This window comes from Rana temporaria, chromosome 1, assembly GCF_905171775.1.
Source record: "Rana temporaria chromosome 1, aRanTem1.1, whole genome shotgun sequence".
Taxonomy (NCBI): Eukaryota; Metazoa; Chordata; class Amphibia; order Anura; family Ranidae; genus Rana; species Rana temporaria.
Window position 1 is genome coordinate 67,127,189 of NC_053489.1, and position 15,689 is coordinate 67,142,877.

Below are 15,689 nucleotides of genomic sequence, written 5' to 3' on the forward strand. Positions count from 1 at the left end.
CGCAACTCGTTTTTTTTTTTTTTACGCCCGTCGCGATTCTCAAAACCAGGCGCAACGTAAAACCGCGCAAAGCACGTCGGGAAAATGACGTCGGGAGCATGCGCAGTACGTCCGGCGTGGGAGCGCGCCTAATTTAAATTGGACTCGCCCCATTAAATTAGGAACGCCTTGCGCCGGACGGATTTAAGTTACACCGCTCAAAATTTCTAGGTAAGTGCTTTGTGGATCGGGCACTTAGGTAGAGATTTTGCGGCGGTGTAACTTAAATGGCAAAAGTTACATTGCGCCGGGTTTTTGAGGATTAGGCCCATTGTACACTGACTCCATCCAGGTTTCGTACAGGTCATCCTGGTAAGGGAACTTCCCGAAATTGTTTGTTGCAGGTATACGGTAAACATAGACACAGTCACAGGTCAATGGTGTATTATTTTAAATCTAAGTAAAACAAAAGTATAATTATTAACAGAGAATTCAGTGAATTGACCAGGTGATATATTGACACATTTTACTTAGAACAGTGACGACAAAGCATTGGCCCCCATTTCGCTGGTGAGAGAGGAGCTTTCCACAAGGTAAGGTTTATGTTCTCGTCAGTTATTTAGCATTGAAAGATTAAGATTGATATTGTTACATATTTGGTGTTCCCTTGTTCCAGATGCTGAACATATATATATTTTTTTAATCAGAAGTACTGCCGATCCAATGAATAAATTAGTTACAAGCAGTTAAACAATAAGTAAGCAAGCACCACTAGATGTTTTCAGTGACATTTGGTGGTTTCCAAAATTTCTCCTATTCTATCCCATTCTGTCTTACATTAAATATTTTTTCTGACAACCAAAGATAATGAAGTTAGGTCTACTCAAGAAATAGCAAATGTGCAGAGGGTGTATTTACACCTATAGTAGGCAATGTAATGCTCATCTTCATGCTCCAACATCAAAAATTGCATGTGATTCTCATTGTTTGTTACAGCAAAAAGCACAAGTCTACTTGTGTGTGTTAAAGAAGAAGTAAACCCTCTCGTCCAAAAAAAATGAAAAAGACAACCTGCAAGACAAAGGCATAATGAGCTAGTATGCATAGCATACTAGCTCATTATGAATGACTTACCTGAGATCGAAGCCCCCTCGTTCACCTCCTCCGACGCCCCCATGATACCTCCGGGTATCGCTGCTCCGGCGCTGTGACTGGCCGCAGCAGCGATGACATCACTCCCATGCATGCGCGCAGGAGCCACCACTAACGGCATGATGCTGTTAGTAGTGGCACGCTCAGTGTGCCTGCACCAGATGTCTTTGGCATAGACATGCGCCGTAGACATCGGTGCCGCTATTTTTTGCAAATATCTCCTAAACCTTTTAGGTTTGGGAGATAATTCTTTCACCTACTGGTAAGCCTAGGCTTACCTGTAGGTTAAAGTGGTTGTAAAGGGTTTACAACCACTTTAAAGTAAGCTGGATTAGAGGTGTAAAGTTTCCGTAAATTTTGAAGTCATGGGAAAAAAAAGATCCAGAAGCATATATTGCTCTATGAAGGGCTTGATCAATGTGCTCCTGATTTTTAGGTTTCATTTTCTCTATATATAAAGGAATTGTGTACTGTGTGATCAGGGGCAGCATGTCCATTAAGGGCGCATGGGCACCACCCCCCCCTGTCCATTGCCGCCTCCCCTATCCATGCATCCGGCTCCTTTCAGGACACGGGCGCATGAATTCCAACGAGGAGGGGCGTTTTTTTTTGAAGCACTGATTAGAGCAAGAGGCTCTAGTAGACTTCAACAGTGAATGAAAATTTGCTGTGGTAACACTGATCCTCCTTCCAGCCAATCAGGAAGCGGGTTTTGACACCGGTCACCCGATTGGCTGAAAGGACAGGCGAGCCTATTGGATGCTTTTGGGGGAGGAGGGGAGGAGCTGGAAGCCGCTGTAGAGGAGAGGACTCAGATTTGAGTCACTGCACCACGCTGCCTGGGGGGGGGGGGGGGGATGTGGGTGGTTGTTTGCTGCCCCCCCAAAAAAACACCAGCCGCCACTGTGTGATAAACAATATTGAAACACTCACCATTTTATTCTCTAGGTCCTCTTCTAAAAAAAACATATGCAATGTTTGGAGGTTTTAAGAATTGGCCCAGAGCTGAATTATAAATTCTGTCTTTTCTTATAGATTGAGGATCACCTTTATACAATGGAGAAAACGTGTTTGTCATCCGTACTGTGGCTAATTCTACTTTACTCCTTCATCAGCGCTGTTCACTGTGAGTAATAACAGACTGAAGATAATTAATTATTATACCATCCAGATATGATTAACATGCTGCTACAAGAAAGTGACGCCTGATTTCCACTCAAAATAATCCTTCCTGATCCTAATTACAGAGTTTTAGAGCAGGCATTAGGTGACTCAGCTTCCCAAATTCTTACTTCATGGCTTTTCCGAACAAACTTTAAAGTGTTTGCCATTTTTTTTTTTTTAAGAATTAAAAATCATTTAGACCTGTCAAGTTGGAAAAACCTTTTTGTGAGGTGCTAAGTGGATCTGCGATCCATGATACCATCAATCCACGTCATCCATGAAGATGAAGTGCTGAGGGGTTCTGTAAATTTCATCTTGAGCCAAAAACAGTTTATTAGTGGCTGCATTCATTTTCCTTTTTCAGGCCCCTTTATTTTCGCTTGGTAATCATGCAGATAACACACTTCCTGTCCCTGAGCGGCTACACTGACTCGTATATGGAAAAGCCATGGTTGACAACTAGGTTGGACATCAAATATGTCTGCCTTTGTTCATCTCCTTTATACGGAGTGGGGTGTGACAGGATTAAGCGGGCCAAGGATGGATCAAATACGATACATCTATAGGCAGGCTAATTCTACCCAAGTCCTGGCCGGGGAGGTTCCCTGCTGCCAAGGCACAATAGCGCTGTGGAAGGGATTCCCTCATCAACACTGACTGTGTTGATGGGGGAATCAAATGATTTTCTTTCCTTCCACCAGTGACTGTTTCTGCATTTAGGGCACGCATGCTTTCCGGAACAGCAGGAGGAATCAGTGTTGCTCTCTGTAGCAGATGAAAGTCGGATTCTCTCCCTCCCGCCGGCTTTCAGCTGCTGTAAGGAGAAACACAAACACAGAGCATTGTTCCTGTAATTGTTTCCCCCGTACTAATTCCACTCCCTGTTCTGCCTACTTCTTATCCCCGCCAGTGTGCCCCCTATTACTGTGTTGAGCCCCACCCCCTTCCCGTAGCACTGTCGGCTTTCCTGCCCTGTAAAAAAAAAAATAACATTGTATTAAATAATTGGTAAAAAAATTTAAATAAAATAATTCTAAAAATTTTAACATTTTACATTTTTTTATTTATTTTTTCTCTTTCAAAATATTTTATTTTCAGAAAATAAATATTACAATTCAGTACATTGCGGTGCATCTCGTTATGAATAAAATCTGGTAGATGACCTCTTAGAATAAATACTATTATTATGTAGATAAATAAAGACATATCATTAAAACGATAGATGTGGTTTTAGAATGTTAAATAATTAATATGAAGAATTTAAATAAGAGAAGTTTCTCCCATATAGGCCAACTGATAAACAAAGACATTTCTGACCTCCTGGTACCCCTTATTAGGAGCTAACTGCACCAGGGGACGAAACCTCTCACCATACTTGCAGTTTTAGTTAAAGATACCAGGAATAGCCAGGCTAAAAGAGATCGGCCTTATTATCTTTGAATGAGGATATTTTATCTATCATTTCTATGTATAATCAGAAAGTAAAAAAAAAAAAGGGGAGATAGGTCTCCCTCAGAACATCACCACAAATCCCTATAGGAGGGGAAAAATAAAAAGAAGAGGGAAAAAATATGAGAGAAAAAGGAAAGAAGGGTTAGGAAGGGGGGAAGATAGGAAACGTGCCTAACTTATAGTTATGTAGGAACCGGAGGAACACCCTGGGTAAGAGAGATTCCTATATATCTAGCTCAAGGTTCCCAAAGGTTTTCAAATTTCGGAACAGTATCAGTTAGAATACTAGCTAGCTTTCTTGAGTCATTATCCATGATATATTTTTTTGGGCTTCCAAGAAAGAAGGTTTAGGTTTCTTCCAGGCTTTGGCAATTGTAAGCTTGGCTCCTGTGAGAATAAAATGTGTGTGATTTGTTTTTGTGTAGTTTTTGGTATTTAAGGTATGTGAGCATTTAGGAGAGCTATTGAAAGAGACCTAGAAACCTGGCAACCAGTGACCTTGGAAATCATAGAAAAGATTTTGTCCCAAAATGGGCGGATTCTAGGACATTCCCACCAGATATGGGCCATTGATCCTAAAAGTTAGCATCCCTTGAAACAGGTCAGATCAGCTGTAGGGTATATAGATGCAAGTTTAGGGGAGTTTAGAGGAGGTTAAATACCACCTGGTTATAACCTTGATTTTAGCCTCCATCAGTGAGACATTTAGAATACCCTTGAAGGACTTTGACAAGGCTCTATGCCAGATGTCTAGGTCCCATCTATTATGAAGCTCATTTTCCCATGCCTCCATATATGAGGATTTCACTGTAGGGTGAGTGAGGCACGAATATATTACGGATATACCTCCCCTTTGCCCCCCAGCCTGGTCACACCATAGCTCATATTTTGTGAATTGGGGGGGGGGGGTTTCCTTCCAGACTAGTTGTAAAAATTGTGAGATTTGATCAAAACAAAGTCTTTCTGAATCAGGGATTTCCAAAGTTTTAACACAGTGGTTTAGAGACAAAGGTCTACCAGAGTAGAAGAACTGTCCTATACTGTATAATCCCTTGTCCACCCACCACTTAAATGCTTCTAAATCCAAACCAGGAGGAAAATCCGGGTTCCCCAACATATTTGCAAGTGGCCTTCTGCAGAAACAAGGGCTGAATGATTTCTAAGTCTATCCCAGAGCGCAAAGGATTGTGATAGGTATGGGGCCAGTATGGGAGGTCTTTTTTTGGGTGGACACCATAAAAGATAGTTGAGAGAAAAATGTGGTGCAGCCTGTCTTTCAATGTTGAGCCAGTCCGGTTCTTCTGATTTGGAGTAGACCGTAGATAACTGTGCCAGTCTAGTTGCAAGATAATATTTATGTAGATCAGGGAGACCTAGGCTTACCTTATTCCTATTGAGGAAAAGGGTGTTTTGGGGTATTCGATATCCAGATGAGCCCCAAGTGTACTTGAGTATTTTACTCTGAAGTTTTTTCAAATGGATTTTTTGGATGGGGATAGGGAGCAACCTAAAGTAATATACAATTTTAGGGAGTAATGTGATTTTGATCGAGTTGATTCTACCCAGCCAGGATAACTCATATTTGGACCAGGATAAAAGGTCACTTTCTAATTTCATGAACAGTGGGGGATAATTGTGTGTATATAGAGTTTCAATGCGGGCTGTTAATGTAATACCTAAATATTTGATTGAGGTGTCATTCCATTCAAATTTAAATGATTGCTTTAATAAGGAAACCTCAGAGAGAGGGAGCAAGATCTTAAGGGCTTGTGATTTTGTGTAATTGACTTTAAGGCCCGAAATCTTAGAAAACTTGTGTAGGAATTGACAGATATTGGGAAGGGAGATCAATGGAGAGGTTACAAATAGGAGTATTTCATCAGCAAAGAGTCCGCATTTGCGAGTTTGGAGTCCACAAGTTACCCCTTTAATGTTTGGGTTTTGTCGGATAGCTAATGCCACAGTTTCTATGGCTATTGCAAAAATGAGAGGTAAAGTGGGCACCCTTGCCTAGTGCCTCATGTTATGTTAATTGGTTTAGAATAGTAGCCTTGTAAATGAATTAGTGCCTTGGGATGAGAGTAGAGGGAATGTAGAAGGCCTGTAAATCATTCTCCGAAACCCCAAAGTTCTATAAGGGTGAATATGTATGGCTAAGACACTGTGTCAAAGGCCTTTTGTAAATCCAAAGACAAGAGAAGTCCCTGCTGTCTCATTCATCCTTCCCAATTTGACTGTAGTATTAACTATATTAATTGCGCTTCATATTTGATCTGGGCCTTGTCTGCATGGGATGAAGACCACTTGGTCCTTATGAATGTAGATATTGATAAAAGATGCCAAACGATTGGCCGTTATTTTTGCCATTATTTTTATATCATTATTTATTAGGGAAATAGGGCAATAGTTATTAACTTCCTTAGGGATAACCGTGATATATGCTGTGTTAAGGTGCATGTCCAAGGGGACTCCCTGTGTTTTAGTGTTAAAAAAATTGGTAAAATAGGGTGCTAAGATGTCTACAAAGGCCTTATAATAGGGGATAGATAATCCGCCAGGGCCCGGAGCTGACCCTTTTTTAAAGCCTCTAACGACCTCCCTAACCTCCTCTACCGTAAAAGCAGATTCAAGTAAATTTTAGTGTGTGGTGTTTAGAGTTGGGATGGGGAGGTCATCCAAGTACCTAGCTATTGAGTTTTTGTCAGGCTGAGAAGGAGAATTATACAGGTCAGAGTAGAAATAATGGAATGCCTCTAGGATTTTGACCGGATTGGCTGTAGGGGGTTGACCCGATATCCTGATTTTAGGCATAGTATGAGTTCTGATTCTGGGAGAGAGTTTTGCAGCGAGTAAAGATCCCATTTTGTTTGCGTGTGTATAGAATTTATTACCACTCCATTAAATTGACTTTTCTGCTTGTGTAGTGAGAGCAAGATTGAGATCCAGTCTGGCTCTTTCTATTAGGGATATGGGAACCTTGGTGGGATCCCTTTTATGACTAGCTCATAAGGCTGCATATTCCATTTCCAGGTGCTCTACCCAATCCCGTTTGGTTTGGGTAGAAATTTGGATAATTTTACCTTGAATGTAAGCCTTATGTGCAGCCCAAAGCACTTTGATTGAGATATAACCTGTGTCATTGATTGAAAGATATTCCTTAAGTGCCTTACAGGGAGTGCAGAATTATTAGGCAAGTTGTATTTTTGAGGATTAATTTTATTATTGAACAACAACCATGTTCTCAATGAACCCAAAAAACTCATTAATATCAAAGCTGAATATTTTTGGAAGTAGTTTTTAGTTTGTTTTTAGTTTTAGCTATTTTCGGGGGATATCTGTGTGTGCAGGTGACTATTACTGTGCAGAATTATTAGGCAACTTAACAAAAAACAAATATATACCCATTTCAATTATTTATTTTTACCAGTGAAACCAATATAACATCTCAACATTCACAAATATACATTTCTGACATTCAAAAACAAAACAAAAACAAATCAGTGACCAATATAGCCACCTTTCTTTGCAAGGACACTCAAAAGCCTGCCATCCATGGATTCTGTCAGTGTTTTGATCTGTTCACGATCAACATTGCGTGCAGCAGCAACCACAGCCTCCCAGACACTGTTCAGAGAGGTGTACTGTTTTCCCTCCTTGTAAATCTCACATTTGATGATGGACCACAGGTTCTCAATGGGGTTCAGATCAGGTGAACAAGGAGGCCATGTCATTAGTTTTTCTTTTTTTATACCCTTTCTTGCCAGCCACGCTGTGGAGTACTTGGACGCGTGTGATGGAGCATTGTCCTGCATGAAAATCATGTTTTTCTTGAAGGATGCAGACTTCTTCCTGTACCACTGCTTGAAGAAGGTGTCTTCCAGAAACTGGCAGTAGGACTGGGAGTTGAGCTTGACTCCATCCTCAACCCGAAAAGGCCCCACAAGCTCATCTTTGATGATACCAGTCCAAACCAGTACTCCACCTCCACCTTGCTGGCGTCTGAGTCGGACTGGAGCTCTCTGCCCTTTACCAATCCAGCCACGGGCCCATCCATCTGGCCCATCAAGACTCACTCTAATTTCATCAGTCCATAAAACCTTAGAAAAATCAGTCTTGAGATATTTCTTGGCCCAGTCTTGACGTTTCAGCTTGTGTGTCTTGTTCAGTGGTGGTCGTCTTTCAGCCTTTCTTACCTTGGCCATGTCTCTGAGTATTGCACACCTTGTGCTTTTGGGCACTCCAGTGATGTTGCAGCTCTGAAATATGGCCAAACTGGTGGCAAGTGGCATCTTGGCAGCTGCACGCTTGACTTTTCTCAGTTCATGGGCAGTTATTTTGCGCCTTGGCTTTTCCACACGCTTCTTGCGACCCTGTTGACTATTTTGAATGAAACGCTTGATTGTTCGATGATCACGCTTCAGAAGCTTTGCAATTTTAAGAGTGCTGCATCCCTCTGCAAGATATCTCACTATTTTTGACTTTTCTGAGCCTGTCAAGTCCTTCTTTTGACCCATTTTGCCAAAGGAAAGGAAGTTGCCTAATAATTATGCACACCTGATATAGGGTGTTGATGTCATTAGACCACGCACCTTCTCATTACAGTGATGCACATCACCTAATATGCTTAATTGGTAGTAGGCTTTCGAGCCTATACAGCTTGGAGTAAGACAACATGCATAAAGAGGATGATGTGGTCAAAATACTCATTTGCCTAATAATTCTGCACTCCCTGTATATATTGTTACAATTGAAGCCGGACTTGACAGAATGGACTCATTGAGTTTCCATTGACCCTATTTTCTACCTAGAATGTTAGAACAGATAGATATCATTACTATTGAGTGATCGGAGAGGGCCGTGTCTTTGATGTGTGCACTAACTATAAAAGGAAGTAAGGGTGTAGGAGTAAGAATATGGTCTATTCTAGAAAAAGTGTTGTGAGGATGTGTAATGCGTGAAGTCCCTTTTAGAAGGATTTAATTCCCTCCAAGTATCAGTAAGATTATTGGCCGAAATTATTCTGGCAATTTTGTGGCTTTCTTTGGTTGGACGAGTCATTTGGTTTTTGGGGGGTTTGGATTTGTCAAGAGCCTGATCGAATGCTGTGTTTGAATCTCCCCCAAAAATTACTGTGCCTACTAACATAGGGCTTAGAGTGTTCATCATGGTACTAAAAAAGGCAGCTTGACCTCTGTTAGGGGCATAATAAGAAATTAGGGAATATAAGTGTCCTTCTATTGTGCCTTGTATTAATAAAATTCTCCCTTCGGGATCGATATATTATAAGAATTTTTCAAATTTGCAGGATTTTAAAAAAATAATGGCTACTCCCTTGGTTTTATTTTCTGCATTAGCTAGGTGAAATTGGGGGAAATATGGATGTAAATATTTGGGACTATACCGTATAGCAAAGTGTGTCTCTTGGAGTAAGAGGACATCGAATTTAAGTGATTTGTAATAGTCCAAATGTTTTCTTTGTTTGATTGGGGAATTCAAACCTTGGACATTGTGGGAGGCTATTTTAAGATGGGTTTGTGAGCTAGCCATGAGGGCCAGGGGAGGCATACCCACTTTCAATGTCCCCACTGACCCCTAGTTGTCTTCTAATCGTAGGCGTTTCAGGAATTTCTCCCAACCAGTAGGAGGGGAATAAGATATCCATCTACAAATCAGGGACACAAAGTTCTGTGAAATACGAGAAGGTTAGGCATTTAGCGAAGAATAACATAAAATAACAGAGTAAAGAGAGAGGAAAAAGGATGAAAGATAAGGAAAAGTCTCCTAACATGTAGAACCAGGGTTCAGGAGGGGACACACCCTCTGAAACTTCAAAACTAGAACAGAAAGTAGTAGGGATAGGTTGATCAGACAACCTATCCCTCAGAGGCCCGTAAGTTTCTAAGGGGGTAGGTGGAGGCACATGTGGACCATATCATAAAAAAATGCTAAATTTAGCATGGCAAAACATTTGAGCACAAAAAATAAAAATAAAATTAATAATAATAAATAAAATATAATAATAAATAAATACATTTTAGGTAAGTCCATAAAACTGTAAGGCAGGCATGGATTAAAAAAAAAAGGGGGGATTGTTTTTATTTATAAAAAAGAAATAAAAAACAACCCTGGAGAAGAAGGATCCCTTAATAGTGTTCACAGACAGGTCTGTGGTCAGACTCTAGGTCTGAGATATGAAAATGGTGGTGTAGAAAGAGAATGAAGTCAGGTGGGACCACTGTCTTTGATTTTCTTCATCTTTCCTTTGTTCCAAAGGGGAGATTGAGGACTCGTTGGAGTGGGTCTTTTGGTTGAACCGATGCCGGTTGAGGAGGTATGCATTTCAGCCTCTTGTGAGATGAGTTTGAGTTGTAGTAATATGCTGTAACGGTCAGGGGTTAACGCCGTTTACGATATTCCATTCCACCAACCCACGACAGCTTATTGACACTCCACAATCCAGCAGACGAACCCCAATAACGAGACACAGCTCTGTTTGAGGTTCAAACAAATAGAATATTTTAATGGGAAACTCAGGCTTTTATACAGTTAGAAACCCCAAGGACATTCTTGAATATATTGTGGCTTACAGACCCATGTTAAATCAATCCAACATATGTCCATTATTTCCTGGCTCATACTTTGTAAGAGCTTCTGGGTCCCACGGCCCTCCCGTTACATGTCTCCCCTTTTGGCAGGAGACTAACACAGGAGGAGACCCCAGAGGGATTGACTCCGAAGTTAGTACATAGTTCCATTCCTCTAATGCCTGGAAAACCCATCAGCATTGCCATTTTGCTTACCAGGTCGGTAGCTGGTGGTGAAGTTGTAAGGTTGCAGGGTGAATAATGGAATTCAGTTCTGGAACAGTCACTTGCTTTGCTCTCTCAATGGCTCCCAAAACCTGTTGCTGATGCTCTTGGGAGAGATAAGGCACAACCTGGGCGCAAATCCCATTTAACCTTTTGACAATTTCAGCCTGTTTGTGCCTTTCAATGTTCAAGCCACGGGACATCTCATAATACATGACGTAGTGTCGTTGCATCTCCAATTTCTCACTGGCCAACTTGTCACGTTCCAATTTTAGACTGTGATATTGTGCCTGATCTAAGGTACATGTCGGGGAAGATAGTCTTACCTGGGTCTCAGCAGCGAGTGGGTTGGTTCCAGCAACACAGGTCTGGGCACAGTTAGTCACTGGGTTGGCTTCAGCGGGGCACATCGGGGCGTAAGCAGAAACAAGGGGGGCCAAATCATTCCCCAGTAGTACATCCGCTGGCAAATCCTTCATCACCTCCACATTTACGTGTCCTGAACCAACCCCCCAATCCAGGTGAACCCGGGCAACGGGTAGCCCGGAAGACGGTGCCTCCCGCTACTCTTACGGCTACAGTGTCTCCGGTGTGCTGGCTCTCTGGGATGAGGTTCTTCTGTAGCAGGGTCATGGTGGCCAGTATCACGTAGCCCATTGGCTACCTTTCCATTGACCCAGACAGTCTGCCTGTGTTGCTGCCTGTTGTCCTGGTTAGCTGCTTGTATTGGATCTGCCTCGTGCAGGACGCCCCAATGTTCTTCCTCCTGAGCGCAGTGGGCCGCAGGCATGGATGTGTGGGGGTTCCCCCTTTCTGGCTGTCTCCATGTCTGTGACTGCCTGGGTGGATTCAACGGACAGTCTAGCTTTTTGTGTCCTAGCTGTTTACACCCAAAACACTTGATGGGTTGTGAGTAGCCCTGGAAGTTGAACCTGGGCTTCTGAGGATAAGTGGCCGCTGGAGGTGGTGCTGTAGGGCTGTCCGACTGGGGTTTGTAGGCAATAGCTGGCGGGGGTGCCGCTGATTGATAATCCACCCAAGCTGTTGTCTTGACCACAGAGTTATCCCGTTTGCGAGCGTCTGTGTATTCGTCTGCCAGGCGAGCTGCTTCAGACAAGGAGAAAGGTTTTCGGTCCCGGACCCACTCTCTGACTTCCAGGGACAGTTTTTCATAGAAGTGCTCCAGCAGGAACACCTGCAGCACCTCTTCCCCAGATTCTGCTTGGCATCCATCGACCCAGTCGGATGCAATGCGGTGTAGGCGGCATGCCCACTCGGTATATGAGTCTCCAGTCTGCTTGTTCGTCTCTCGGAACCGCCTCCGGTATGCCTCTGGTGTGACGGCATACCTGGCCAAAAGTGCTTCTTTTACCAGTCAATAGTTCATAATATTCTTATCTGGGATGGCCCTGAACGCTTCACTGGCCCGGCCGGACAATTTCCCAGACAAAATGGTAACCCATTCCTCTGTGGGCACCCGGTGTAGGGCACATTGCAGTTCAAAATCCACCAGGTACCCATCAATGTCCCCTTCAGTTTCAATGAAATTCTTAAAAGCAGCAAAATGTATCTTTCTCCTTTCAGTTGGTGCTGCTGTGACTTCTGCTGCTGCAGAACCTCTTTGCCGTAGCCAATTTGCATCCACAGCAGCTATAAGCCGGTCTATGATCTCCGGTGGAGGGTTAGGACCATAGTGTGCCAGTCTTAGTTTAACAGCCCGATCAAAACTTGCCTCCTCGGGTGTCCTGTCTGTTACGCTGGGCCTTTCCGTTAAGTTGGGTCTTTCAGATCCATCCATTTGGACTAGTTCTGTGATCATGTCCATCTTCTTACGGTTGCTGGCTGGTCTGCCACGGTTCTCCAGTAAGTCCTTGAGGGTAGAGAGCTTTCCTAGTGTGCCTTCATTGTCCTGTGTCCTCTTGTAGCTGTTCTTCTGGCGATGGGAATCATTCCACTGCTTGCCAACAATTGTAACGATCAGGGGTTAACGCCGTTTACGATATTCCATTCCACCAACCCACAACAGCTTATCGACACTCCACAATCCAGCAGACAAACTCCAATAACGAGACACAGCTCTGTTTGAGGTTCAAACTAATAGAATCTTTTAATGGGAAACTCAGGCTTTTATACAGTTAGAAACCCCAAAGAACAATGACTTAACCCCACCCACAACATTATACAATGAGCCCAATACGCATCTTTTAGTCAGACTTTCTGGCACCAGGTCTGACACAATCCACATGAGCTAATTAGCTACAGCTGACAAGTTAGACATCATGACCCCGGCTTCTCTCACCTGCTATACAATACACATCTATAATCAATAGAAATTCACACAATACAGTGTCAATTAGCATAACACATCGAAAGGTCTTTTAGAAGCCAGACTAAGGTTAGTTTACATGACAGTAGCAGACTTAATTCCCCCCTTAACAGTCTGTGTTCCCACATGAATGAGTCACTCTTCTATTGACCTGTTGGGTTCAGAATCAACAACCTGTAATTACTTCTTCCAGACATTCTTGAATATATTGTGGATTACAGACCCATGTTAAAACAATCCAACATATGTCCATTATTTCCTGGCACATACTTTGTAAGAGCTTCTGGGTCCCACGGCTCTCCCGTTACATATGCGTTCTCCCTCCTGAAGGTTAGCGAAGGAGTATGATTTTCCACTGACAGAAAACTTGACTGCAAAAGGGAAAGTCCATCTATATTTGATTTCTTTCTGCGTCAAGACTAGTAATAATGATTTTAGTGCTGTGTTGGGGAACATTAGGTAGCATTGTTTTGATTAGTTCCTGAACTGCTGAGGAGACATCTAGAACAGTTTCAGGTAACCCTCTGATTCTAATATTGTACCGTCGGGACCTGTTCTCCAGGTCATCAATTCTGGAGATGGCATAATCAAGTAGCTCCTGGACTGTGGATACATGTTTGGAATGTTGATTAGAAACAGACACTGTTTCTTCCAGTTTATATTCTATTGTGTCTATCCTTGCTCCTAAATGTTAGAAATCAGTTTTCAGGTCTCCAGTTATATTTACCGCTGTTTGAGCCAGTCCCCTATCTAAAAGTTCTGAAAATTTCTGGAATAGTTCCTCCATTTGAAAAGCCTGGTCTCTGAGACGAGTTTCTGACAGCAATAAGGTATTCTGAGCTGAAGAATTGTTCCCTATGGATGTGTAGGGAGAGACAGATACTAAGTAGCTGATAAGAGGTTCAGTGGAGATTTGTGAGGGGGAAAGTATATGTGGGGGTCCTGCCTGCGTTTCTGAGGTGAAATTTTGAGCCGCTGAGGTGATTACATGTCTATTTTCTGTGAGACAGAGTTCACTGGAGGCTATATGCCGTGCTGTGGCGGCCATCTTGGGTTTTTTCCCTGACAACGGATTGAAATTGCAGCTGAGAAAACCAGCTTAGAGGGGTGTTCCTGGGTTGATTATCTACCAGCTCATCAATTTTGGGGTTAAACCGTTCGCCGTGACGGCTTCTGTGGACGCCGCTGTACACAGCTGGAGTGGAGCTCTCGGCTCAGGCAGCCATCCTCAGAGCCCCGCAAATGCGCTCTCTCTTTATTTATTTTTTAATAAAATGTAAAAAAAAAACAATGAAAAAAGGGCTAATTCACACAGGTTCTCTGTTATGTTTGTGCCCACTAATAATGATTTTAGTGTATTTTTCGTGAAACTCTTGTTATGATATATTTGGGTGGGAGGTCCCTGCCAGGTAGGCTGTATGGGACCCTATGATTTCTAAAATCAGCCCTGCCACCGACACCAGCTGTTATTGTACACAGCGGGAGTCTGTCAGCAGGTCGCAGCCAATGATTCATAGCTGGGACCTGCTAAACAATCAACATAGGGTTCTGTACAGAGGGAATGATCTTTTGCATTTCACCCAGTTTGGGGCTTAACCCTAGAGGCTATTGGTGTGCCTTAACAGTGTGCAATGGGTAGTCCTATGATTGAGCCTGATGAGCATTCATGCAACCCAACCAGCACCTCAAAGCAGCATGAGCCACCTGGAGTAATATAACGGGGCACTGAGGGGTACTGTTGTAGCTTTTCTTCCAGAATCCCAACAAATTACATTAATGAATATTGAAAAAAATACAGATGTCCATAACACAAAATGCTATCAAAGTACTGTATCTGCTCCATGTTACCTGGAACTATTTGCAAATTTTCTGGAAGGGCATCACCAAACAGGAGGTAAGTATCATAGAGATGATATTTTATGACCTTGTGCAAAAAAAAGTATTTGTGTTTTATTGACAGGTGATTGTGGACAGCCTCAAAATATTCCCTATGCAATTCTAAAACCAGAGTTTGCAGTTAAAATGCATTTTGCTGTAGGATCCACTGTGAAGTACGATTGCCAGCCTGGATTTATACGAACTCCTGGAAGTAAAAATTATATTACTTGCTATAAGGACTCCAGTTGGTCCTCCTACGATGAATTCTGCCAATGTAAGCAAACATTTACTTATCATGTTCTGTGCACTGCATCACACCTGATTTGCTACTTGTGCTGCTTCTCCCTACCTCTCTTTATTCTAATTCTCTATTCTATATTCTTAATTTAGAGGAAGCGGAATAACATGTGCTTCAACACATACATATCGGCATGAAATGCAGACAACATAGTACACCAAAACAAAAAGTCAAATACAGATAGATCAAAGGTGTGAATAGCAGTGACAGCCTGTCCATAGAAGGCGCGTGGGCGCCGTCTCCCTTATCCATGCCTCTGGCCCCCTGTTCTACATATCAGGGCGCTGGACTATGGCTTTTTTTTTAGGTTGATTTACTAAAGACATGTAGCGGTATCCTGGTAAGGGCTACTGAGTGTTGTGGTCCGTCTGTCACCCTGCCCAGCCAGGTACACGTATCTTATTCACCCACAGGCAGAAAAACAGTCCTTGAACTTTGTTTGTATTTTTATTGAGGGGAATAAACTTGGATAGGGATGGGGTATACTTGGGACTAGCTATATACACCTCCGGTATATGCAACTCCAGCACATCACTTGCTTACGGACTATTTTTCCTTAACACCTCCAGCACATCACTTGTTTGCACTTCCCAGACCAGCTAGCAGATTTATAGGCCTGACACAGGCTCCT

General features: G+C 42.6%; 1 protein-coding gene across 2 annotated transcripts in view; it reads left to right on the forward strand.

The window, feature by feature from the left end:
* Positions 1-463: 463 nt before the first annotated feature.
* LOC120927970 (C4b-binding protein-like) overlaps positions 464-15,689 on the forward strand; it is a 62,429-nt gene continuing 47,203 nt past the window's right edge. Inside the window, exons 1-3 of one of the 2 annotated variants that reach the window (XM_040339011.1) lie at positions 464-572; positions 2,167-2,257; positions 14,843-15,034. In XM_040339011.1, the coding sequence (XP_040194945.1) occupies positions 2,188-2,257; positions 14,843-15,034 (262 nt within the window). In that variant the 5' untranslated portion in view covers positions 464-572; positions 2,167-2,187. The remainder of the gene's footprint in view (positions 573-2,166; positions 2,258-14,842; positions 15,035-15,689) is intronic. The other variant, XM_040339003.1, reaches the window with a different exon arrangement.